Source organism: Rhinolophus sinicus, chromosome 6 (assembly GCF_057876585.1).
Source record: "Rhinolophus sinicus isolate RSI-liver-muscle chromosome 6, RSI-T2T, whole genome shotgun sequence".
Classification (NCBI taxonomy): domain Eukaryota; kingdom Metazoa; phylum Chordata; class Mammalia; order Chiroptera; family Rhinolophidae; genus Rhinolophus; species Rhinolophus sinicus.
The window spans coordinates 31,185,290-31,210,557 of NC_142506.1; the positions used below are offsets into that span (position 1 = coordinate 31,185,290).

Here is a 25,268-nt window from a genome sequence, read left to right on the forward strand (position 1 = left end):
TATCTTCTGATGAATAATTCTTTGTTTAATAATTTATTACTTCACTTTTATTGCTTTTTTTTTTACTGAGATAAAGTTCACATAACATAAAATTCACCATTTTAATCGTGTTCAGGTAAACAATTTACTGATTTTTAGTATGTTTACAACGTTATTCAACCATCACCACTATATAATTCCAGAACATTTTGTCACCTTTAAAAGATGCACCATCTCATTAATAATCACTCCCTGCTCCTCCTTCCTTCAGCCCCTCGTAAGCACTCATCTACTTTCTGTCTCTATGGATTTGTCTCTTCTGGACATTTCATATAAATGAAACCATATAATATGTGGTCTTTTGTGTCTGGCATCTTTCATTTGGCATAATGTTTTTAAGGTTCATTCATGTTGTGGTCACTTTCATTTTAAACATTTTTTCTGGGTATTGAATTATAGATTGGTACTTATTTTCTTTCAACACTTTGAAGATATCTTTTTGTTGTCTTCTAGCTTTCAGTATTTCTGTTTTGACAGTAGTCCTGATTATCCATGAGTGATACATTCCAAGACCCTCAGTGGATAGCTGAAACCTCAGATACTACTGAAACCTATGTACACTATGTTTTTCCCCATACATACATACCCATGATAAAGCTTAATTAATGAATTAGGCACAATAAGAGATTAACAATAAAAACTCACTAATAACATAGAACAACAATATTACTGTAATAAACGTTATGTGAATGTGTTCTCTCTCTCCGTCTCTCTCTCCCTCAAAATATCTTATTCTGCTATACTCACCTTTTCACTTTAAAGAAAACACTTTATGTTTTCTCTTTGATATATTCAAATCACCAGCATTACTATTCTTGTGATTTGAAGCAATCAGTAAATAAGGATTACTTGGACACAAGTATTGCGATACCAGGACAGTTGATCTGATAGCCAAGATGGCTACTAAGTGACTAATGGGTGGGTAGCATATACAGCATGAATATATTGGACAAAGGGATGATTCATGTCCCAGGTGGAACAGAATGGGACAGTGAGAGATTTCATCACACTACTCCGAATGGCACAAAATTTAAAAATTATGAGTTGTTTATTTCTGGAATTTTCCCTTTAATATTTTCAGAACACAGTTGACCACAGATAACTGAAACTGCAGAAAGAGAAACCATGGATAAGGTGGAACTATTGTTTTAGCTGTTAGGCTAATTGTTCTTCTGAAGATAATATGTTTTTGCTCCAGCTGCTTTAGTATTACCACTGTATTTCATTTTTTTATAATTTTACTCTAATATGTTTAGGTGTGAGTTTACTTTTATGTATCCAATTTTGGGTTATTAAATCTGTGGCTTTGATGTCTTTCATCAGTTTTCGAAAATTATTAGCTGTTATCTCTTCTAATATTGTTTCTAACTCTTTATCTCCTCTCATTCCGGGATTCCAATTGCGTGTGTGTTAGACCTTGGTTTATCCTCTCATACCATATCTTCTGTATTCCATCCTATTCTGGCCATTTTCTTTTGACTTACTTTCCAGTTCACAGTTTCTGTGTTAAGCTGTGTCTAATCTGTTGTTATTCACATTTATTGAGTTCCTAATATCAGTTATTGTATTTTTTTATTTATATAATTTCTCTTCGGTTCTTGGTTAGGTCTATTATGCATGTTTTATATTTTCCAGTTCTCTGCTGAAATTCTCAGTCTTTGTTTAATCTCCTTGATCATGGTTATTTAAAGTTTCTGTCTGATATTTTTAATATCTGAAGCTCATGTGACTCTGCATTGTTCTACTTTAAGCTATTTTTTGTTCTTGTTGTCTTGTCTGCTCTTATATCTTGTATTTGCTAATTTTATGCTATAAGTTCTATTTGAAAAATTGTTTGTAGAATTTATTTGAGAATTAGGATGACATTATATTTTTCTGGAAGGATTTTTTTCCTTAATTTTTGCCAGACAACTCAAGCACTAGTAACTAGTATAATTTTAATATAATTACAAAGATTTTTCTGGACAAAACAAGTGGCTCAGGTATGGCAAGAATTGGTTTACTTCTAGTATATCCTTACTGCTAGGCTTCAGCCCTGGGGGTTGCCAACATAAAATATGAGGAATTTGACATGGCCCCCAACTGTGTCAAACATAATGCTTAGTTTTTCAGATGCTCTTCATTATCAGCAAAACCTCAGGGAAAAGCAACTTCAAATGCTGAAATTACCTTTCTGAATTTTCCCCCATTTTTTTATTGTGGTAAAATACACATAACATGAAGCTGACCATCTTAACTCTTTTTTCATAGATTTTCATTAAAAAATATAGCTAACATGCAGTATTATATTAGTTTCAGGTGTACGTTATAGTTATTAAACATTTATATACCTAAAGAAGTGAAGTGGTCACCATGATAAGTCCAACGACCATCTCATTATACCACCCTATCACAATATTATTGACTATATTCTCTATGCTGTACATTATATCCCCATGACTTATTTTTTTATACCTGGAAATTTGGACTTCTTATTCTCCTTCACCTCCTCCCTTTTTAACTTTTCAATTACAGTTTACTTTTAATATTATTTTATATTAATTTCAGATGTAAGCGCACTGGTTAGACATTTATATAATTTAGGAAGTGATCCCCCTGAGTAGTCTAGTACCCATCTTGCACTATACACAGTTATTACAATATTATTGAGTATACTCCCTATGCTTTACTTTACATGCCCATGACTATTTTGTAACTACTAACTTGTACTTCTTACTCCCTTCAGCTTTTTTACCTATCCCCACAGTCCCCCTCCCAATTGGTAGCCATCAAAATGTCCTCTGTATCCATAAGTTTGTTTCTGTTTTGTTTGTTTGTTTATTTTATTCTGTAGATTCCACACATAAGCGAAATCTCATTGCATCTGTCTTCCTCTGTCTGATATACTCCACTCAACACAAAACCCTTGAAATCCATCCATGCCATTGCAGATGATGGCAAGAACCCATTCCCTTCCATGGCTGAGCACTATTCCACTGTCTATATGTACCACCTCCTCTTTGTCCATTCATCCATTGATGGACACGCAGGTTGCCTCCAAATCTTGGCCATTGTAAACAATGCTACAATGAATATATGGATGTACATGTCCCCTCAAAGTAGTGTTTTGGGTTTCTTCAGATAAATACCAGAAGTGGAATTATTGGGTCCTTCTTTGTCTCTTGTTATAGCCTTTGTTTCAAAGTCTTTATTATCTGGTGTAGCAATACTTACACCATAAGTATTTCTACACCAGGTTTTTTGTTGTTTCCATCTTCATGAAATAATTTTTCCATCCCTTTCCATTTACATTTAAAATAATAGTTGGTAAATATGTAGTTATTGCCATTTTATTTTTCATATTTTTCATCTTGTTTTTTCTCCTTCTACTTAAAGAAGTTCCTCTAACATTCCTTGTAATACTGGATTGGTGATCAACTCCTTTAGCTTTTTCTTGTCTGGGAAGCTCTTTATCTGGCCATAGATTTTAAATAATAGCCTTCCTGGGTAGAGTTCTCTTGGTGTAGGTCTTTGTTTTACATCACTTTGAATATTTCTTGCCAATTCCTTCTGGACTGTAAACTTTCTGTTGAGAAATCAGCAGCTGACAATCTCATCGGAGCTTCCTTATAAGTTACTAGTTGCCTTTTACTTGCTATTTTTAGGAATCTTTCTTCTTTAACCTTTGCCATTTTAATTATGATATGTCTTGGTGTGGGCCTTTTTGGGTTCATATTATTTGGGACTCTCTGTGCTTCCTGGGCTTGTATGTTCATTTCCTTCACCGGGTTAGGAAGTTTTCAGTCATTATTTCTTTGGATAGGTTCTTAATCCTTTGTCCTCTCCCTTCTCCTTCTGGTCCCCCTATGATGCAAGTGTTGTTACACTTGATGTTTTCCCAGAGGTCTCTTAAACTATTCTCATTGAAAAAAAAATTCTTTTTGCTGTTCCAATTGGGTGTTTTCTGCTACTTTTCTTCCAAATTGCTGATTCAATCTTCTGCTTCATCTAATCTGCTGGTGATTCCTCCATTTCAGTTATTGTATTTTTCATTTCTGACTGGTTCTTTTCCATGATTTTCTATGTCCCTTTTTATGCTTGCTATCTCTTTGTTGAAGTTCTCTTTATATTCTTGAGCAGTCTTATAACCATTGTTTTGAACACTGTATTTGGTAGGTTGCTTGCCTCCGTTTTATTTAGTTCTTTTTCTAGTTTTCTCCTGTTCCTTCATTTGGGATGTATTTTTTTCTTTCCTCATTTTGGCTGCCTCTCTGTGTTTGTTTCTACGTATTAGGTATATCTGCTTCACCTCCCAGTGTTGGCCGAGTGGTCTTATGTAGTAGGTGCCCTGAGGTGCCCAGTTGCACAGTTTCTTTGGTCGTCTGCACCAGGTGCTCAAGGAGTGTCCCTTGTGTGGGTTTTGTGTGCCCTCCTATTATAGTTGAGACTTGATAGCTATTGTCACATCAGTTGGTGGGATTGACCCTCAGGTTGACTGACTGTGAGGTTTCACCACATTTACAGCTTACAGGCTGCTGTTTGTGGCCTTACCCCATGGAGCAGGATTTGCCCCAGTGGGTCTGGTGCCTGTTGAGACAGACCACCCTTTGGGTGTGCCACTTGTAGGGCTAATTGGGTGGTGCTCTGCTGTGGTCTGAAGCTAACCTGCAAGTATGTTCATTCTGGGGCCTCTTGGGAGGAGCTCTGGTACAGGCACAGGTCAGCCTTGCCTGTGACTGGCTTAGAACTACTTGGTAGGAACTACCAAGCGATCCATAGTTGGTCGCTGCCTGTGCTAAACCTTTAGGCACATGGCAGAGACCATGCTGTGAACCAAAGATGGCTGCCACCAGTGCTGGGTCAGGCATAGCTTTGCAAAAAGCCAGGACACTCTGAGACCTGCTGCCACCTGCCAGCTCCTGTAAGGTTTAGCCACTGATAAAGCCTCTTGGAGTATATAAGTTGGGTGAAGTGGGGTCTGAAGAAATCACCAGGGTGGAGTGAGTGGAGCTCACCAGACCAATTCAAATTCAGATTTGGCCATGGGCATGGGGGGAGGGCTCAACACAGGAAAGATGATGCCCACCTACTGGCTGCATGGGAGAAGGACCACACAGGGAAAAATGGTAACTGTCCCTCCAATTCTCTCTCTGAAGCCACACAACTCAGTCTCTCACTGTATGTCTCTGATGTCCCCTAGTCACTATTCCTCTGCTGGAGCCCAGGGTGAGAGGCTACAAGCAAATGAGTCTGTGCACCAGCCCTTTATGAGGATGTCTGGGTTTCCCACAGCCTTCCCTCTCACCCTGATGGCTGGAATCCCCACTGTTTTTCACAGCCAGATGTTGTGGGGGCTCCTCTTCCTGCCATCAGTACTCTGGACTGGGGAGCCCGGTGTGGGCCTGGGGTCCTTTGCTCCTCTTGGGTGGGGATGTCCATGGGCAAGATATCCCAATTCTCAACAACCACATAGAAATTTGGGGCTAACCCGTACCACATCTCTACCCCTCCTGCAAGTCTTGACGTGGCTTCTTCTTTATATTGTTAGTTATAAAACTTATGTTCAGCTAGACTTCAGATGGTTTTTCAGATTGATTGTTCTGTAATTTAGTTGTAACTTTAACGTGTTTATATGGGGAGGCAAGCACAGTGTTTATCTACTTCACCATCTCGGATATGTCCATCTTAATTTTTTTAACTGTAAAGTTTAGAGGTACTAAATACATTAATAATGTTGTATAATCATCATCACCATCTATCACCAGAACTGTTTCCATCCTGTAAAATGGAAGTTCTATACCCATTAAACAATAATAATCCATTTCCTTCTCTCCACAGCCCTGACAACCACTACTTTACTTTCTCCTTATGATTTTGACTAGTCTAAGTAACTTGTGTAATGGAATCATACATTTTTTGTCTTTTTGTGACTGTCTTATTTCACTTGCATAATGTTCTCAGTGTTCATCCATATTGTAGCATATTTCAGAATTCCCTTCCTTTTTAAGGCTGAATAGTAGATTGTTGTATGTATATACCACCAATTTCATATTTCTTCATGATTTAGTCTTGGTAGACTGTATGTCTAGGAATTTATCAATTTGTGTATAATTGTTCATAGTAATCTCTTATGATCCTTTGTATTTCTGTGGTATCAGTTGTATCTTCCCTTTCATTTCTGATTTTATTTGAGTCCTCTCTCTTTTTTCCTTGTTGATTTAGATAAAGGTTTGTGCACTTTGTTTATTTTTCCAAAAACCAGCTTTTAATTTCATTGATATTTTCTATTGTCTTTTTAGTCTCTATTTCATGTATTTGTGCTCTGCCCTTTGTTATTAATCTCCTACTACTAATTTTGGGATTTGTTTTTATTTTTCTAGTTTCCTGAGGTGTAAGTTAGGTTGCTTATTTGAGATTTTTTGTTTGTTTATTTCTTGAAGTAGGCATTTATCACTGTGAACTTCCCTCTTAGAACTGCTTTTGCTGCATCCCATACATTTTGGTATGTTGCATTACCATTTTTATTTCTCTGAAAATACTTTTTTGAATTCTATTTTGATTTCTTCTTTGACCCATTGGTGGTTCAGTAGCATGTTGTTTGATCTCCACATATTTGTGAATTTTCCAGTTTTCTTTTAATTGACTTCTAGTTTCATACTGTTGTGGTTAGACAAGATGGTTGGTCTAATTAAAATCTTTTAAAATATATTAAGACTTGCTTTGTGACCTAACATATGAGCTATCCTAGAAAATGTGCCATGTAGACTAGAGAAGAATGTATATTCTGTTGCTTTTGAAAGAATGTTCTGTAAATGTCTATTAAATCTATCTGCTCCAACATGTCATTTAAGGCCTCTATTTCCTTACTGATTTTCTGTCTGGATGATCTATTTATTGATAAAAATGGGATATGAAAGTTCCTTACTATTATTGTATTGTTTTCTATTTCTCCCTTTAGATATGTTAATATTTACTTTATATATTTAGATGCTTCTATATCAGGTGCATAAATATTACAAATGTTATATCCTCTTGTTCGATTGACCCCTCTATCATTAAGCAATGACCTTCTTTGTCTCTTATTACAGTCTTTGTCTTAAAACCTACATTATTTGATACAAGTATAACTCCCCCAGGTTTCTTTTGGTTTCCATTTGTATGTAATATGTTTTTCACAGTCTATGTATGTTCTTACATCTGAAGTGAGTCTCTTGTAGGCTGCATATAGATGGGTCTTGTTTTTTTTTTTTCCATTCATTTATCTAGCCCATGTCTTTTGATTAGAGAATTCCATCCATTTACACTTAAAGTAACTGTTGATAGCTATGGACTTATTGCTATTTTATTAAATTTTTTCTTACTGTTTTGTAATTCCTTTGTTCCTTCCTTCTTGTCTTGCTCTCTACCTTTGTGATTTGATGATTTTCTGCTTTAGGGAAGGGTATTTTTAAGGCAGAGGAGACTTGAGCTTGTTGATATGCTTAGAATAGGATCTAGTAGAAAAGGAGAAGTTGAAGATACATGAGAAAGAAGAATCTCTGTATTTTCTAAAGAGAATACAGGGAAGGATTCAAGAACCAAGGCAATGACATTAACCTTGGACACGGGATATGACACTTCTTTCTGAAACAAGGCGGAAGGAAATCAGGATGGGTGTAGAGGAATATATTTTTTGATACATAATTTAAGAATGTTTTCAATTGCAAATGACAGAAAACTTGAATGGCAATTGCTTACACATATTGGGCTTATTTTTTTCTCACAGAACAAGAAATCTGAAGGTAGGCAACTGCCAGTAATGATTCACTGGATCAGAAGTATTAAGGCCTGAACCTTTGTAATGCTCTTGGCAATTCCTTCATAGTCAATGGTGTTACAGTTCTTGACATCAGGCTTTCAAATCATAAAGGATGAAGGGCAATTTCCATTAGTACTCTACCTTTGATCAGGAAAGCAATCTTTCTAAGAAGCTCCCCAGCAAATTTCACTTTATATATTATTAGTCCCAACTATGCTACATGACTACCCCTCTGTGCAAAGGAGTCTTGAAAGTGAATATTTAGCTTTTCAGGCTCTCTGTGGTGCTGGTTATAGAAGCATGTCACTGGGAATGGGTGTTGAGTTAACTAATCAATCAATAGTATCTGCTACATGGAGAAGTAGTAATTGTAGCAAAAACTGAAGCATGCTTTACCTATATTTTATCTGAGAAACTGAAGCATGCTGTACATACATTTTGTTTGAGAAGAACCTGCAAAGTAATTTGCTCGTAGAATGGAATGGAGATAGATTTGGTGAGGTGGAACAGGTATGTTTTATGAAGCTGGAAATTAAGGTTTAGAATAATTGCAGTGGGTGTGGGTGAGGGAGCTGGATAAGAAAATATGAAAGGGATAAAATATATGGTGATGGAAGGAGAACTGACTCTGGGTGTTTAACACACAATGTGATATATAGATGCTGTATTACAGAACTGTATACCTGAAACCTATGTAACTTTGCTAACAATAGTCACCCCAATTAACTTTAATTAAAATAAATATATATAAAGGTAATGTCCAGTCATTAGTCTAACTTCAAAGTCTTCTATTATTTCACCTCAAACTACCACATATAAGTCTGTTTTCTGAGAATTAAATATAATATGAATTATATTCAGCATAATGTTTGGTATGTAGTATATGGTGTTCACTTAGCTGTTAGTATCCTCTTGCCCTAAGCCTACCTTCATATATTGGTCATTATTCTCCCCATGTAAAGAACCCCTATAAACACACCACACACACACACACACACACACACACACACACACACACACACTCACACTCACACTATATCTCCTAACCATTTTTCAGGGGGAAAAAAATCTCATTTCTTTAATTACTAGAATAGTTTGAAGGGATTTCTTATTCTTAAACTCCCATAATATTTATTATGCATCCCCATCATCTAGCATCTATAATATATTCTCAAATTCATTCAACCAGGAGGTATTTTGTTGAGAATTGTCTTTCTGTATGACTATACTTCATTCTCTCAACTACTTCTTGAGGCCTATAGCTGATGCTTTTTTTTTTTTTTTTTTTTTTCTGATTCTCTTACAATGCTAGGGATCACTCCTGAGATTTTGAGCCATGTATACCAAAAGTGCTCAAAATTTGTTTGTTGATCAATTAGTTCTCATCCCTATAATTTAGGTCAAGGTACATGTCTGACAGCAGCAAAGTTATTCGTTTAACATCTTTTACTGACATTTCTGAATGTCTGAAGCCACAGCTGGATAGAAGATATACTTATACAGAAGAACCTTTGGTAAGTATTTTGAGGACTGATTAATCTGATTCCTCATTTAACTGATCAATGTCCTTTGATTTTTAGAGAACTTTTATTGATTTACCCTAATTTTTTTTTCTAAACAACACATTTTATTTTTTTCCTTGCAAAATTATTTTACACAAAAATTTCCTCTGTGTTTCCTTTTATAGTACCATGTTGCTATATATTCCATTGATACTGTTTTTAAAAACAGCTGTGTTCTGGTTTTGGTATGAGGACACTTCAGACATAAAATAAGACCCTCTAGAATTTTTATTAAGTTTTTAACACTTGATAAAAAATAATATTTGATATTATATTTTAGAAGCTTAGAATTTTTGTAAAGCAGAGTGTTTCCATAGTGTGGCTATCTTGACAATGTGGATTTAGTACACCAGTTCTAGATGAGAATTTCACATTCCCTAAGGGTTACACTTCAGGTAATAACCTTGGTAGTTCTGATATAGTCTAAACACTTCGATATTTGTATGACTATAACTTAATTCTAAGCAAACAGTTTTCCTTTTCTTCTAATTAGGATTTTTTTTCCTACCAAAATAATGATATTTTAGTTTTGGAATCATAAAAACATTAAATTCTCACTTCAGAATTTGTTTAGTAAAGGGATAAAGAGAAAGGCAGAGAGACACGATAACAGGGAGAGCAATAACCTTACTTAATTAAACCCTAAATTATTCATGTCACAGTTATCTTAAGATTACAAAGAAGTTTGAGTTCCACACAACAAATAGCAAAGAGTTCATGTGAATAGTAGATGCCTTTCTGTATTCTAGAGTTACTCTTGCTCTTGGAGAAATAACCAGCTTTCTGTGTTTCAAGGATGGTGTTAGGATTGCCAGCATTGCTGGCAGAGAAGCCCATAAATAGCAAAGTTTTATGAGAACTTATATTGTCATTTACACTCTAAAGGCCATGACCTGTATGCGCTAAGACTGTCCAAGAGGGACACCCCACCACCCCCAACTCTGCTGCAAAGACCGTTAATGAGCAGCATTGAGAGGCCTTGAAGATAGTTCTTTTTATAACTCTCTTGTAAATATTATAGCAGCACCTCAAGGCTAAAATAACAGTAAATATGTAGGAAAGAGGCCACCAACAGAGACTGGAAGACTCCTAAAATGGTGTCACTGTGCCTGAAACAAGAAAATAGTTGAGGTTGGGAAGTCATTTTAACATTAAGTATGAAATCAGATTGGTTTATAATAGAATGAACTCTGCTGCTATAGTTGGCTCTAAAAATGAACCTTACGTGACAGTCAGATGCAAACATACTTCATTGTACATTTTGTACATTGAACATTGGTACAAAAATAAAATAGTCCAGTCGGGAAATGACAGCCTGTCAGAATTTATGAAACCCTGTTGAATAATGCCATAAAAAATTACAGTGTTTCTCGGTGGATAATGGACCTCTCTTTTGATATCTAGGTTAAAACCATGGCGGATGGTGCCTTGGGAGGATTTGACATGGAAAATTTGTTGCAATCTTTGTATGTAGAAAATAGAGCTGGATTCTTCTTTACTAAATTCTGTGAGCATTCAGGGAACAAGGTAGAAAATAATAATTTAAAATCTAATTTTGTACCTTTACTTCATTTTAAAATACAAGTGATTGAAATAATTCAATGCTCAAATAATTATATTTGATGTTAAAATTCCCATCGCTGGTAAGAAATTTCATAGTAAATATTTAGTAAAAGTTTAAACATCTTAATTATCATTTTCTTTGGTTCACTATCATGCTAAAATTAAAAAGAAAAGTAAAATACAGGTAAACAAGGATTGACTTGTACTATTGACAGTAGTTTATTTTCATATAACTTGTTTCAATGTAATATATATTCAATTCAGAGTTGATTTTATCAATCGTTTCATTTTTATTTTTAATAATTGTAACAATTACAAATTATAATGGGTAGTAGCAAACTTATTTACAGGTTTTTTTTAAAAATCACAGTCTTCATTTTGCTAAAATGAAAAGTATTTCTCTGGTTCAAATGAAGAGTAGTGTTTGGTATGATTTGCCCATATATATCAAAATACTTTTCATGCCAGAAATATGTAATTACATTAATTCTTAACTAGAACACTTATTTTAATGAACAATTATGTGAGAAACATACCTGCAAATATATATTGTTCTAGTGACAATACCAATAAATATTTTGTATGTTGCCAGTTTGTGATAGAAAATAAAAACATCTTAAATTGAACCTGATTTATGGTAACACCAAAGAGCTAAACAATGACTTATATTTGAAATTAGAGCTTTGTAGAGCTTTAATAATTGGGTGGTAATAATTTATGTACTTTTCCCATCTGCAGTTGTGGAGGAACTGTGTGTACTTTTGGTTTGACCTACAGGCTTATCATCAGCTTTTCTACCAAGAAACACTTCACCCTTTTAAAGTATGCAAGCAAGCCCAAGTAAGTAGTAAATAATGCTGTATCGCTGTGAAGCTCTGAGTACACAGAGAAATGAAAAGCTGTGTCCAGCCCCAAACAAGAGAAACCTGGGAGTGCAGGCCAAAAGGCAACAGTTAAATTGTTGCCATGGGATTACTTTATTTAAATACAGAATATTGTGTTATAATCTGATTTGTGGGTTCTTGGTTTTACCTATTTTATTTAGTTCGCTTTATTTTCTCTTTGCTGCCAATTACTTGTTGTTCCAATAAAAGACATCCCCTCTTTTTTTCCCCCCAATTTATTCCTTTTTGGTTTGGTTGTGAATGATTTAAAAGATAACCCTGAGAGAGGACTTGTAATAAATGATTGAAGTGATTGGGGGGAGAGGCACTTACCAAAGCTGTTCTCTGAGCTTCCTGCAGAAACAACTGTTAGATATATTTAAGCTGTTGACCTGTCTCAAGGGCGGGACAGAATGTTGACTGAGTCTGTGTGGTGTAGGCCCTGTGCTGTCGCCTGGGCTTCTGTGCTACGCATGATAGAAGACAGATACTCAGAGGTGGAGAAAAGACTATCTCAAGACCTCCCTGAAGCAAAATAGAGGAGGAAGAAGAAAAATAGAGGAGGACTGAGAGGGTGGCCAGCTTTTTGTTGGAGAAGGAAACGGAATAGAATTATGATTCAAGCTGACTTATCTTTTCAGTTTTTCATTCTTAGGCTGTTCTGCTCTTTTATGGAGAGAGGTCATCAAGCCCAGAAAACTGCTAATCACTTCTCTGTTGACCACTTAAGTGGTTCTTAAAATCTGAAATAACTCCATTCCAGAGGACCTCTCCCTGAACAATGCTGAGGAGTTTAGCCTTGTCATATTATTTATTACCTTGCTATAATCTTATTCAGGACATCAGAGAGTATTGCTGGATGTTTGTTCTTACTTCCACTACTCTGACTCTGGCATTAATAACTATGCTTTGTAAATCAGTTGACAGAGCTTTGTACTTTTTACCGTGAGAATAAGGACTTCAGCTCCTGCATGACCTAGATCTGGTTCCATGAACTCATGCAATTATATCTCTAATCTGCCAGCACCATTTTCTGAGACCACACAGTTGGCTCTTCTGCTTGTTAATCCTTTACGTATAATTCTCTATTTATCCCTCTCCTCCTAACCTATTGCCCCTGTCTGCAGAAGTACCATCTGTTATTTTTATTATGTTTTCACTACTACAAAGCGTACTCCTCCAAAAATCTTCAGCTGCTCAATTAAGTGGGTTTTTTGTTGTTGTTGTAATCACCATATTTCCATGTACTTGTAAAAGCAGAAATTGTGTTTGAGCTTGGTAGACTTATTAATTCTTAGTAATGGTATTATTCAACCAGCTATAAATGATTGTGAAGCAGAATATGTTCAAATTCTGGTCATTTTGAGTGAATTATTCTGTTTTGGGATTAAGGCCATTAGCTTTTTATTCTTTCCTAGGTTATCTTTCGGCGAGTCAAAGCAGGGTGGGTGGAGGGGAGCAATGGAACAATTTGCTTTTAGGTGAATAGGGGGAAATAAACTGAGCAAATCATGTGATTTTTTTTTCTTTTTTACTTGTTTGCCTTTTATATCTAAGGTTACTTTATTGCATTTTTTTGGTTAATGGAACAATTTTCTAAATTAGTTTCAGTTTTAATTATTAAAGGTTTCTGTGCCTCCTGATATAAAAATTGCCTCTAATACCATAATCCTATAGATTTATTTTACAGTATGAAATACCACTCATTTCTTTATAATAGAAACCCTATATGGCTTCCTTCAAGGGTACATTTACAATATAGATGTTTGGATTGATTATGCCAGTGGCAGAATATAATCAGCTGCCAATGTTTTAAAGTTGTTATGAACTTGATTTTATATTATTTTAATACATCTGACAAGCTATATAATAGGAGACAAGAGTTGATTCCAAAAGGCTTACATGCTTTTCTGTATTCCAGTAGGCAGATTACATACCTTGAAGTTTTATTACCTCAAGAAGTATTGCAGAAATATCTGCAGGCAAACTAGATGGGGGTGAGGGTCAGTGGAAATGACTGTGGTCTAGGAGTTTGAACTACAGTCCTGGGCACATCCTGAAGATTTTACTGCGTGACTTTCAGTTAGAAACCAACTGAAATGGTTTTGGCAAGGAGAAAGGGAATCACCACCATAGTGCAGAGATAACGGTCTTTGACTCTAGCAGCAACTTGCCAGGGGTCCATCTATTGCTGCTAAGATTTGGAACCTAGATTTCATCATAGGTAGTCCTGCTGCTTTTTTGACATTACATACGTGATTCAGTGACAGAGCACTGTAATAGAATGAAGCAGATCTGTGTACCACTCTCTTTTCAAGCAAACTGTAGAAAGAAATCTTTCAAACAAACTGTAGCCCAATTAAAACTATGCATTTTACCACTTTCCACAGCATATACACTGAGATTTTTAAAAATTTATAAACATGTGTGATGCATAAATATTATATATGTTTACACGTATGTATACACACATACAAACGTGTACAAAAATAAAAAATAAATAAATAGGAAGGAGAAAGAGAGAAAAAAACAGTAAAAATGAAAGCCTGGGAGAAAAAAGTGTAGAGAATATAGGAATTAATGAGTGAGAAAGTAGGTAAGAATGAAATAAGGAATAAGAAAATTGCTTCTAGGTAAATCCACAGCACTTTTACCACAAAATCCTATTTAATACAAAGATATTATAGCAGTGTGAGATTTTTGCTTCATTGAATTGAATATCAGGGTAACACATTGTTATTTTAATGTATCACCTAGATCAGAGACTATATGACGTAGAAAAAAAAAGTCATAAAATTTGGAGTTGAAAGACATGAATTTAAGTTACATTATGTTAGTTATTAACTGAGTAAACTTGGTCAAGTCAGTGAGTTTAATAAGCCTCAGTTTTATGTTTTGTAAATGTGGGTAGTAATAATGTTTTACATTTTATTTCCTTCCACTGGTTCGAAAATTACATATTCTATTTCTGTTTTCACCCTTATAATTTAAAAATGCATCCTGAAATTAAAGTGTACAATTAATCATTATCATTATCATTATCCTCCTCTCAAGCAAATCAAGATTTTAGAACACTAATTTTACCACACCTTGTCCATTTTACATGTTATTTTGTATGGCATTTTAAATCTTGTTTTATACCTGTCACGTAGTCATTATTATTATTATTTTTATAATGTCGATGCTGGTGTAGATTTAGTCACACACAAATTTCTTGCTTACCATTGCTTTTTGTATCACATTCCTTCCTTTGGATTTAATTTTTCAAGAATATCTTTTAGTAGGTTTTTCATTAGGATTTACTATTGGTAAAAATCTCTCAGGTTTTGTTTGTGAAAATATCTATTTTATTCTCTCATTGCTCATTTAGCTGAATATAGAATTCTAGGTTGATAATTTCTTTTCACAGGTATTATTCTAATGTCCCCTGGTTTCTATTGTTATTATTGCTCCTTTGAGAGTGGATGCTTTTTCTCATTGTTTGCTTTTATCACCTTCTCTTTAACTTTGATGTTCTATATTTCACTTCAATATGTTTACAACAATTATCTTTCTTGGGTCTAAGTTGCTTCTAGAAATCTGAGGAACCATGTTTTTCATCAATTTTAGAAAATCCTCAGTCATTATTTCTTTCAGACTTTCTACTTCTCTTTTCTGTATTCCGTCATTCTGGTTTCCTTATCTGATCAATGTTGGTATTTTTCAATCTATTCTATATTTCTTTTAATCTCTCAAGTTTTTCCATCTTTTATATCCGTGTTGTATGTTATAAATTGAAATAGGTCAACTTCCTTTTATCTGTTTTCCAGTTCATTCATATATTATTTCCTCAGCAAATTTCAATTTGCTATTTTTTTTAAATTAAAGTTTATTGGGGTGAAAATTGTTAGTAAAGTTACATAGATTTCAGCTGTACAATTCTGTAATACATCATCTATAAATCACATTGTGTGTTCACCACCCAGAGTCAGTTCTCCTTCCATCACCATGTATTTGATCTCCTTTACCTTCATCTACCACCTCCTCCCCCTTATCAATTTGCTATTTAACCCATCCATTGAGTTAAATAATTTTAAGAATTATGATGATTTTTTAAAATTAGACATTCTACTTGTGTTTTTCAAATATTCCTGGTGTTTTTTTATGTTTTATGTTTTCATGTTTATTTATTCTTTTATGTCTTTAAGCATTTAAAACATATAGTGTGTAGATGTGTTAGTTATCTGTTCCTGCATATCTTTGTGGCTTAAAACAACACACTTTTATTATCTAACAGTTTATATGGTTTATGAGTCTGGTCACAGCTTTGCTGGGTCTTCTGCAAGGCTGTAAATCAAGGTGTTGGCTAGGGCTGGTTTCTCATGTGGGGCTCAACTGGGGAAGGACCTACTTCAATGATCATGTGGTTGTTAGCAGCATTCAGTTCCTTACAGACCATTGGACTCATTTTTTTGCTGGCTGTTAGCTACAGGCCACTTCAGCTCTGTGCCATATGGCCCTCTCCATGTTGGCAGCTCACAACATGGCAACTTGCTTCTCCAAAACCATCAAGGGAGAGTTTCTTAGTAAAGTAGGCATTCCATCTTATGTAATCTATTAATAACTACATACACACAGTCACATAAATCTCATCACTATTGCTGTATTCTATTGGTTAGAAACAAGCCATACGTTATGCCCGCTCTTAGGGGAGAGGAGTATGAAAGGGCATGACTATTAGAAGACATTGTGTTCATGGGAGCTACCCTAGAGTCTGGCTGCTACAGTATCCAATAATTCTATGATTTGTAGTTCTTAGGAAAACTAATTCTGCTATTTAGTATTTCTGCTGATATAGTGCATTCTTTTCTTGTGTGTTTTATAATTTTGAATTTTGAGCTCTTTAGTGAGGGTTTTGTTTTTTTGTTTTTGCTTTTAAATCTCTGGTGCTTCTGCTGTGCACGTTATAAATGCTAATTTCTTATCTTGGAGTTTCCTCAGTTGCCAAATATAATCTTGAAAACCAAACCCCCAAAATGGATAAACTACAATAATTAATTCTCAGGAGATTTTTTTTTTTTTCTTTTACATAGAGTCCAGGCCAAGATAAGCAAGCTTCCTTTTTATTTCCTAGGTTTGGTAGGTGTGTATATGTACATTTTAAAAATTAGTTTCAGGTGCACAAGACAAAGTAATACTTAGACGTTTATCATTTATATCCCTCACACTGTGTGAACCCCCATCCCCCATCCACTATCCCTCTGACATCACACAGAGCCATTACATTTCCACTGTCTCTATTCCTAACGCTCTACTCTGCTTCTTGTAAGTATACACACACACACACACACACACACACACACACACACACACACACATATAAACATGTAGTTGATATTCATTATTGTTCAGCTTCAGCTTCAGGTGTACAATGCAGTGATCAGGCATCCACATCATCCCTGAGGTGGTCTCCCTAATGACACAAGTGTCCATTGGATACCCTACAAAATCTTTACAACATTATTGATTACATTCCCCAAATTAATTTTCAAAACCCTGTGGCCATCTTGTGGTTACTGACTGTTTTCTAATCCCCTCACCTTCCCCCGTATCCCCACCCCTCCTCCCATCTAGCAACCCTCAGTTTTTCCTCTATGTCTCCAAAACTGTTTCTGATCAGTTCATTCACTTATTCTTTTCTTTAGATTCCACATATAAGTGAGATAATATGGTATTCGTCTTTCTCTGTCTGACTTATTTCACTTAACATAATGTTCTCTAGGTCCATCCGTGTTGTTGCAAATGGTAACATTTCTTTCTTCTTTATGGCTGCGTAATACTCCATTGTATAAATGTACTAGAGTTTCTTAATCCAGTCATCTACCGATGGGCATTTTGGTTGTTTCCATGTCTTGGCTACTGTGTATAGTGCTGCAATAAACATAGGAGTGCATAAAGCTTTTTGAATCAGAGTTTTGGATTTCTACGGATATATACCTAGGAGTGGAATTGCTGTATCATAAGGTAGTTCCGTTTTCAGATTTTTGAGATACCTCCATACTGTTTCCCATAGTGGCTGCACCAATCTGCAATCCCACCAACAGTGCACAAGGATTCCCTTTTCTCCACATCCGCGCCAGCATTTGTTTTTTGTTGATTTATTGATGATAGCCATTTTGACTGGAGTGAGGTGGTATCTCATTGTGGTTTTTATTTGCATATCTCTGATGGTTAGTGAGGTTGAGCATTTTTTCATATGTCTATTTGCCATCTGTATGTGCTTTTTAGAAAAATGTCTTCTCATGTACTCTGCCTATTTTTTAATTGGGTTGCTTTTTTGGAGTTGAGTTGAGTGAGTTTTTTATAAATTTGTGATATTAACCCCTTATCAGATATATCATTGGCAAATATCTTTTCCCATTCAGTAGGATCCCTTTTTGTTTTATTAATGGTTTCCTTTGCTGTGAAAAATTTGTAGTTTGATGTAATCCCACATGTTTGTTTTTTTCTCTTACTTCCCTTGCCCCAGGGGATATATCAGTAAAAATCTTACTCCGGGTAATGTCTGTGAAGTTTCTTCCTATATTTTCTTCTAGGAATTTTATGGTTTCAGATCTTACACACAATGGGATTTATAGATGATGTAATACAGAATTGTACACCTGAAATCGATGTAATTTTACTAACAATTGTCACCCCAATAAATTTAATAAAATAAAATAAAATAAAATAAAATAAAAGACTTATTTTGTGGCCTAACATATGGCCTAACATATTTTCCTATCTTGGAAAATGTTCCATGTGCGCTTGTGCAGTGTATTCTGCAGCTTTGGGGTGAAATGCTCTGAAAATACCGATTAAATCCAAGTGGTCCAATGTGTCACTTAAGGCCGTTGTTTCCATATTGATTTTCTGTCTGGAAGACCTGTCCTTTGTTGTCAGAGGTGTGTTGAAGTCCCCTCCTATGATAGTGTTACTGTTGATCTCTGTCTTTATGTCAGTCAATATCGGTTTTACATATTTAGGTGCTCCTATATTGGGTGCATAGATGTTTACTAGGGTTGTATCCTCTTGTCAGATCGATCCCTTTATTATTATATAGTGCCCATCTTTGTCTTTTAATATGTTCTTCATTTTAAAGTCTATTTGTCAGATATAAGTATTGCAACTCCAGCTTTTTTCTCATTGCCATTTGCATGAAATATCTTACTCCAACCCTTCACTTTCAGCCTGTGTGTGTCTTTTGATCTGAGGTGAGTCTCTTGTATACAGCATATACAAGGGTCTTGCTTTCTTATCCACTCAGCCACCCTATGTCTCTTGATTGGAGCATTTAATCTGTTTACATTTAAAGTGATTATTGATAGGTACATAGTTATTGCCATTTTTCAAATTTGTAGTTAGATGGTTTTCATCTTTCTTCTATTTACAGAAGTCCTTTTAGTATTTCTTCCAATGCTGGTTTGGTGGTAATAAATTCCTTTAGTTTATTCTTTTCTGCGAAGCTCTTTATCTCTCCATCAACTTTAAATGATAGCCTTGCTGGATAAAGCAATCTAGGTTGTAGGCCTTTGTTTTCCATCACTTTGAGTATCTCCTGCCACTCCCTCCTGGCCTTCAATGTTTCTGTAGAAAAGTCGTTTGATAGTCTTATGGGAGTTCCCTTGTATGTAACCCTCTGTCTTTCTCTTGCTGCTTTTAGGATTCTCTCTTTGTCTTTAACCTTTGTCTTTAACCTAAAAGCCTTTGCCATTTTAACTAAAATGTGTCTTGGTGTGGACCTGTTTAGGTTTATCCTGGTTGGAACTCTCTGCACTTCCTGGGCTTGTATGTTGGTTTCCTTCAGCAGGTTAGCGAAGTTTTCGGACATTATTACTTCAAATATGTTCTCAATCCCTTGCTTCCTCTCTTCACCTTCTGGTATTCCTATGATGCGCATGTTGTTGCGCTTGATGTTATCCCAGAGGTCTCTTAAACCATCTTCATTGTTTTTTATTCTTTTTTCTTTCTGTTGTTCTGTTTGGGTCATCTCTGCTAACTTGTCTTCTAAGTCGCTGATTCGATCCTCTGCTTCATCTAACCTGCTGTTAATTCCTTCAAGTGAGTTCTTTATTTCAGTAATTGTGTTTAGTTCTAACTGGTTGTTCAGTATGATTTCTCTATCCTTCCTTATGTCGTCTCTAAGCCTCTTAAACATGCTTATCATCAATTTTCTGAACTCTGTCTCTGATAGGTTGGTTACCTCTGTTTCATTTGGTTCCACGTCTGGAGGTTTCTTCTGTTCTTTTATTTGGGACATGTTTCTTTGTTTCCCCATTCTGGCTGACTCTCTGTGTTTGCTTCGATGTATTAGGTAGATACCCTAGAGTTCTTATTTCTTGCTGGGTTATCTTATGTAGTATGAGTCCTTTATATTTGACTTGCACTACTTTCTTCTTCTCCTCTGTGTTTGCTCCAAAGTTGACTCTTGTGTTGTGTATATTGTCCTGTTAAAGAAGATCTTTAATTGCTTTTCGCTTGTGAGCAGGTGGGGTTAACTCCTAGGCTGACTAGTTGTGAGACTTGACTCTGCCCACCGCAGGGTGTTCTGCTGCCTGAGGGTTGACCACTTAAATGTGGTTTGACCTCTATGGGCTCTTGTGCCTGTAGAGTATTGCCTCTGGGTATGTCACTTGTAGGTCAAGCCCCGTAGTACTCTGGTTTGGTCTGGAGTTGGCCTCTGGGTGTGTTGAATCTTGTGCCTCTTAAGCTGGGCCTGGTAGGGCAATTTCAGAACAAAGCAAATCACCAAGCACAACAACAAAGAAAAAATCAAATACATTCACATGTAAAAACAACCAACAACGCACACTCAATACACTCAAAGATATCAAAGATATAAAGACAAAACAAAACAAAACAAAACAAAAAGGCAGTGCCAGTCTTGGCTTAAGCCCACCAAGTAATGTCCAGGTTGTCCTCTGCTGTACCAAAGAGTCCTCTGTGTATTGTGCAGGCAGAGCTGGTCACCTGGTGCCCAGAGTGACGTTGGGACTGCAGATTTAGATGAGTGGGGCTGAGCTGTCTGGATGGTAGTTTCTACAAAGTTAGTGCAGTTCCTGCTCTTGCCTGCACATATGCGCACTGAGAGTAGCACCACCAGCCCTGTGTCCAGTTCTCCTGAGTCTTAGGGCACTTCTTCCGTGTATGAGTGTGTGTAGCGGGCGGGAGATTTCTGAGCTACTGAAAGCCCAGAGCTGCATCTGCCACTTACTGCTGATCCCTGGGAGTGCCTCCGCAGTTGTAATTGCCCCGCCCTAGGCAGGCCAGAAAGGTTGGGGGTGGGGATGGAGGGATCTTCTCTCTCCCAGCCCAGCCGTGTCACACTCTTCCCGCAGGCCAGAAAAAGTGGTGGCTGGGGGTGGAGGAGCCTCTTCTCTCCTAGCCCAGCAAAAATCACACTCTTCCCAGCCTCTTCCCTGAGTCAGAGCTGCAAGCTGGGTTTTCCCAGATCCTGAGCACTAAGGCTCTTCTGTAATTTGACACTACTCCTCAGTTCAGGGGCCAGTTTAAGTCTCTGGAAGGGTGGGGGTAGGGTTGGAAGAGTTGGGGAAGGGACTCAGGTATGGAGTTTATGTCTTTTGTCCAACCTAGGGCCCAGCTGGAGGTCTCAGCTGATGTTATTGCCTCAAATGCTGGATATGCTGCCCCCTTGGCAGGAGAGATCAACTGTGGGATGGAGGGAAAGAGCCCACCTCCTGGCTTTTGTGTTCTCTGTTCTGTCCTGGGATCCCCTGAGTCTGCAGCTGCGTATGCCAGCTGCATTTCCACCGCGGCAGATAGGGGCCACGTCCCCACAGCCACAGATGCAGGCCGTGTATCCACTTCGTTCCCTTCCCTCTTCCCCTGCTCGCCCAATTTGCCCACCTTCAAGTAATCCTTACACGAGTCTCTTAGCTGTTCTGCATGATGAGCAGAGAGTCGTTTGATGGGTTATAGATGTCCCATTTGTGATAAAATCCGGAGGAGAACTCAAAAAGTTGTACATTTTGTTTTAACACTCTACATTTTACTTTGTGTATAATCCTTCAAGTTTTTTCCCAATCTACATTTCACTTTGTGTATACCCCTCCAATGGCCTTTGTGTGTGTATGGGTCTCAGTGTAACTTTTCACTTTATGAGGGTCCAAGACCATGTCTCCTGTACACCAGGGCTCTTATAATCTACACCCTTGGTTTACCCCATTGTAGGCCCATCACCAGCTCATGCTTATCACCCTGGTTTTCATTTTAGCTCTTGGCGATTTTCCTTATTTCAGCCATGCATTTTAAAGGATATCTGTTATGCTTTATCCAATATTTCTAGACATTTTATAGAGGAAGTTTTCAAGTAACCTAGCCTGCCAAAGTCTCTGCAAGAAGCAGTGATATATTTTCTAATTTAATACCCATTATGAGCATGTAAGATATTTTATCTTATTTTCTATAAATTAAAAAAACACACCTAGATCTCTGAAATGTTAACCTTGTCAAGGCTTCATACTAGGAAGAAAATTAAGCTCAGACTTGAGATACTACTTCATTGCTGACTTTGCTTTTCTACTCACAACTCCCTCGTAGGACTTTGGTAAGGACTGCATAAGATAATGTAGTATCTCATTATATGCTGGAAATATTTTTTAGTATAATGTAGAGCACTCTATAGAATAAGTAGACATTATTATTATCAGAGTCAATACTTAGGATTCTACCAATTACCTGGATAATGGGGAAGGATGACAGAAATTTGAAGAAATTAAAGAAAATAGGATGGGAGAACAGCAGCTCCTAAGCAAATATTCATTCAACCAATACTATAACTTATTATAAGCTCCAAAAGACAAGTTAAGTCAAAATGTACTTCATAGAATCACAACCTTTTAAGATATGTTTTACATTATTCTGTTACTCACTTATTAATTAACATTCACTGAGAGCCTGCTTTGTGCCAAGTAATGTTCTATGAATACAAAGACAATTAGGACAAAGTTCTTGGCTTAAGGAGCTCAGTCTCTAGTGGAGGAGAGAGATCATTACTGAAGTGCTTCAATTATGTTTAAAATAAAGCCAAATAATAGCATGTTAACTAGAGATTAAATAAGTTCTTCCTTTACCAGCAGATAACAATTGGGTATTGTTTTTTAAAATAACCACCAGCTTCTTTTTAAATGCCTGTAGGAGGGATGGAACTATTTCATTTTCTTTCCCTCAATTTTGAGCTAAAAGCTTTCATCTTTTGGTCTCATTCCTGCCTTGTGAAGCAATACAAAATAAATTTCTTGTTTGGGTGACAATTGTTCAAACAAAAAAAATTATACTGTCCTGTGTTATTCAACTTTAGATTTAAATCTCAAATCTTTTCAGTATCTTTAACCATATCTAGATGAACTCTTGACATTTGGAAGTTCCACTCCTGGCATCTCCATCCAATAATTTGACAGCTTGGAAATATTCTGGCCTAATGCTTTAGTGAAAGACTTGTTGCTTCTATTTATATACATTCCTACAAAGAAATCATTTGATGAGTCCCATGGCAAATAAGTAAGTCTAAGTGACTACCCTTGTCTGCCCAGGTCTATAATGCTGTCACCAATTTACTCTTTTCTTTTTTTTAAAGATTTTATTGGGGAAGGGGAACAGGACTTTATTGGGGAACAGTGTGTACTTCCAGGACTTTTTTTTTTCCAAGTCAAGTTGTTGTCCTTTCAATCTTAGCTGTGGAGGGCTCAGCTCAGCTCCAGGTCCAGTTGCCGTTGCTAGTTGCAGGGGGCGCAGCCCGCTATCCCTTGCGGGAGTTGAACCTGCAACCTTGTGGTTGAGAGGATGCACTCCAACCAACTGAGCCATCCTGGAGCTTAGCGGCAGATCAGCTCAAGGTGCCGTGTTCAATCTTAGTTGCAGGGGGCGCTGCCCACCATCCCTTGTGGGACTCGAGGAATTGAACTGGCAACCTTGTGGTTGAGAGCCCACTGGCCCATGTGGGAATTGAACCGGCAGCCTTCAGAGTTAGGAGCATGGAGCTCTAATCTCCTGAACCACCAGGCAGTCCCCCCAATTTACTCTTATGTTTGCGAAATTTCTCGAGAGAAAAAGGAAATACAAAGCTCCGTCAATACATGTCATCAGACCTATACTATGTGTTGGTGTTTTTAGGAAGCCAGAAGTTGTGATAGTAATGCATAACTCATTAATGTATTCATTCAGCAATTATTTATTGCTACTCTTCTCATCCTCTCTGGCCCCAAATCATTGCAACTTCCTAAAGATGATCTTAGACACAGTAGAATCCAAGTGAAGTTCATATCAGGTTGTGCAGCATAGCTCTCACTACCTGAGGGTTCTACAGGTATGTCCATGGATTTGGCCCCTTTTTTCCTGCTCCTGTTTCTATTACTGTAGAATCAGGAAATGAATATAAACTAGATAGAAGTTAGACCAGCAATTACAAATACGTTTTCCTTAGCCTGAAAACTTTATTGATATTTCCACAAACGTCTATCAAGCCCCAGTATGTAGTGAGCTCTGATCCACGCCAGGAACAGTTTGGTGACCAAATCACACATAGGTGCTGCCACTCAAGTGCTATCGAAGTTCCACAATGTGCTCTTCTTTTGCCCACTTTTCCAGAGAACCCTAGAAAGATTGAGAAAGAATAGGCCATGTAGATCTTTCTCTATAAAATTTGCATCGTCCTGACAATGTTTTCCAATAGATTCTGAGCTAATTTTAGGTAACCAAAACCTTGAGTTCCTTTGGAAAAAAACTTTTTATGGTATAAGAGGGGCAATGGTGAAGATTTTTCTGATAATCAGCTTAGTTTTTTTTATTTGCTTGTTGTCACCTATTACCTTAATTGTTTAGCTCCTGTCCTTGGCATTTACAGGACTCAGATACTTCTGAGTGGTCCTGACATTTTCACTAAATGGCTGTGAACTAAGTCTAGCTAAGTGCTCCTTCTCTAGGCTGATGGTATATTTTCAGCTGCACTAACAGAGTTCATTATTTCTTTATACAGCAACAGTGTTAAGAATCAAGCTGTGTTTTCTAAAAAATTGAATGGGCATAGGCAAGGGGTAAGATTGGGGTGATGATTAAATACGGAAAATCATGTACCACTTTATAGCTTTATGATAAATTTCAGTGTGTTCCTAATTAGGTTGTTTCATGAGTACTGGGCAATTATTATTCAGGCTTTGCTAAATCATTTGTTTTTGTTACCAGAGAGATGGTGTCCCAAGTAGCAGTCAGGCTTGGAATCCTGAGCACTGTGAATCACTGCACAGAATTAGCAGGGTTCTCGTCTTGCAAATCCCGTTTTGTTGTGCTTGCTAGTGAAGTGGATTCAGGAAGAACATGTATAGCAGCCAGCTTTCTGACTTACAGTTAGTTGTTCATTCATTTCCCATCTGATGTTGATACCAACTACCCACATTCAGCCTTATGACT

At 36.7% G+C, this 25,268-nt stretch overlaps 1 protein-coding gene across 1 annotated transcript in view; it reads left to right on the top strand.

Moving 5' to 3' along the window:
- RGS22 (regulator of G protein signaling 22) overlaps nt 1-25,268 on the top strand; it is a 174,521-nt gene that overhangs the window by 80,733 nt on the left and 68,520 nt on the right. The window contains exons 12-14 of the mRNA XM_074316672.2: nt 9,216-9,330; nt 10,783-10,905; nt 11,680-11,781. Of these exons, the coding sequence (XP_074172773.2) occupies nt 9,216-9,330; nt 10,783-10,905; nt 11,680-11,781 (340 nt within the window). The remainder of the gene's footprint in view (nt 1-9,215; nt 9,331-10,782; nt 10,906-11,679; nt 11,782-25,268) is intronic.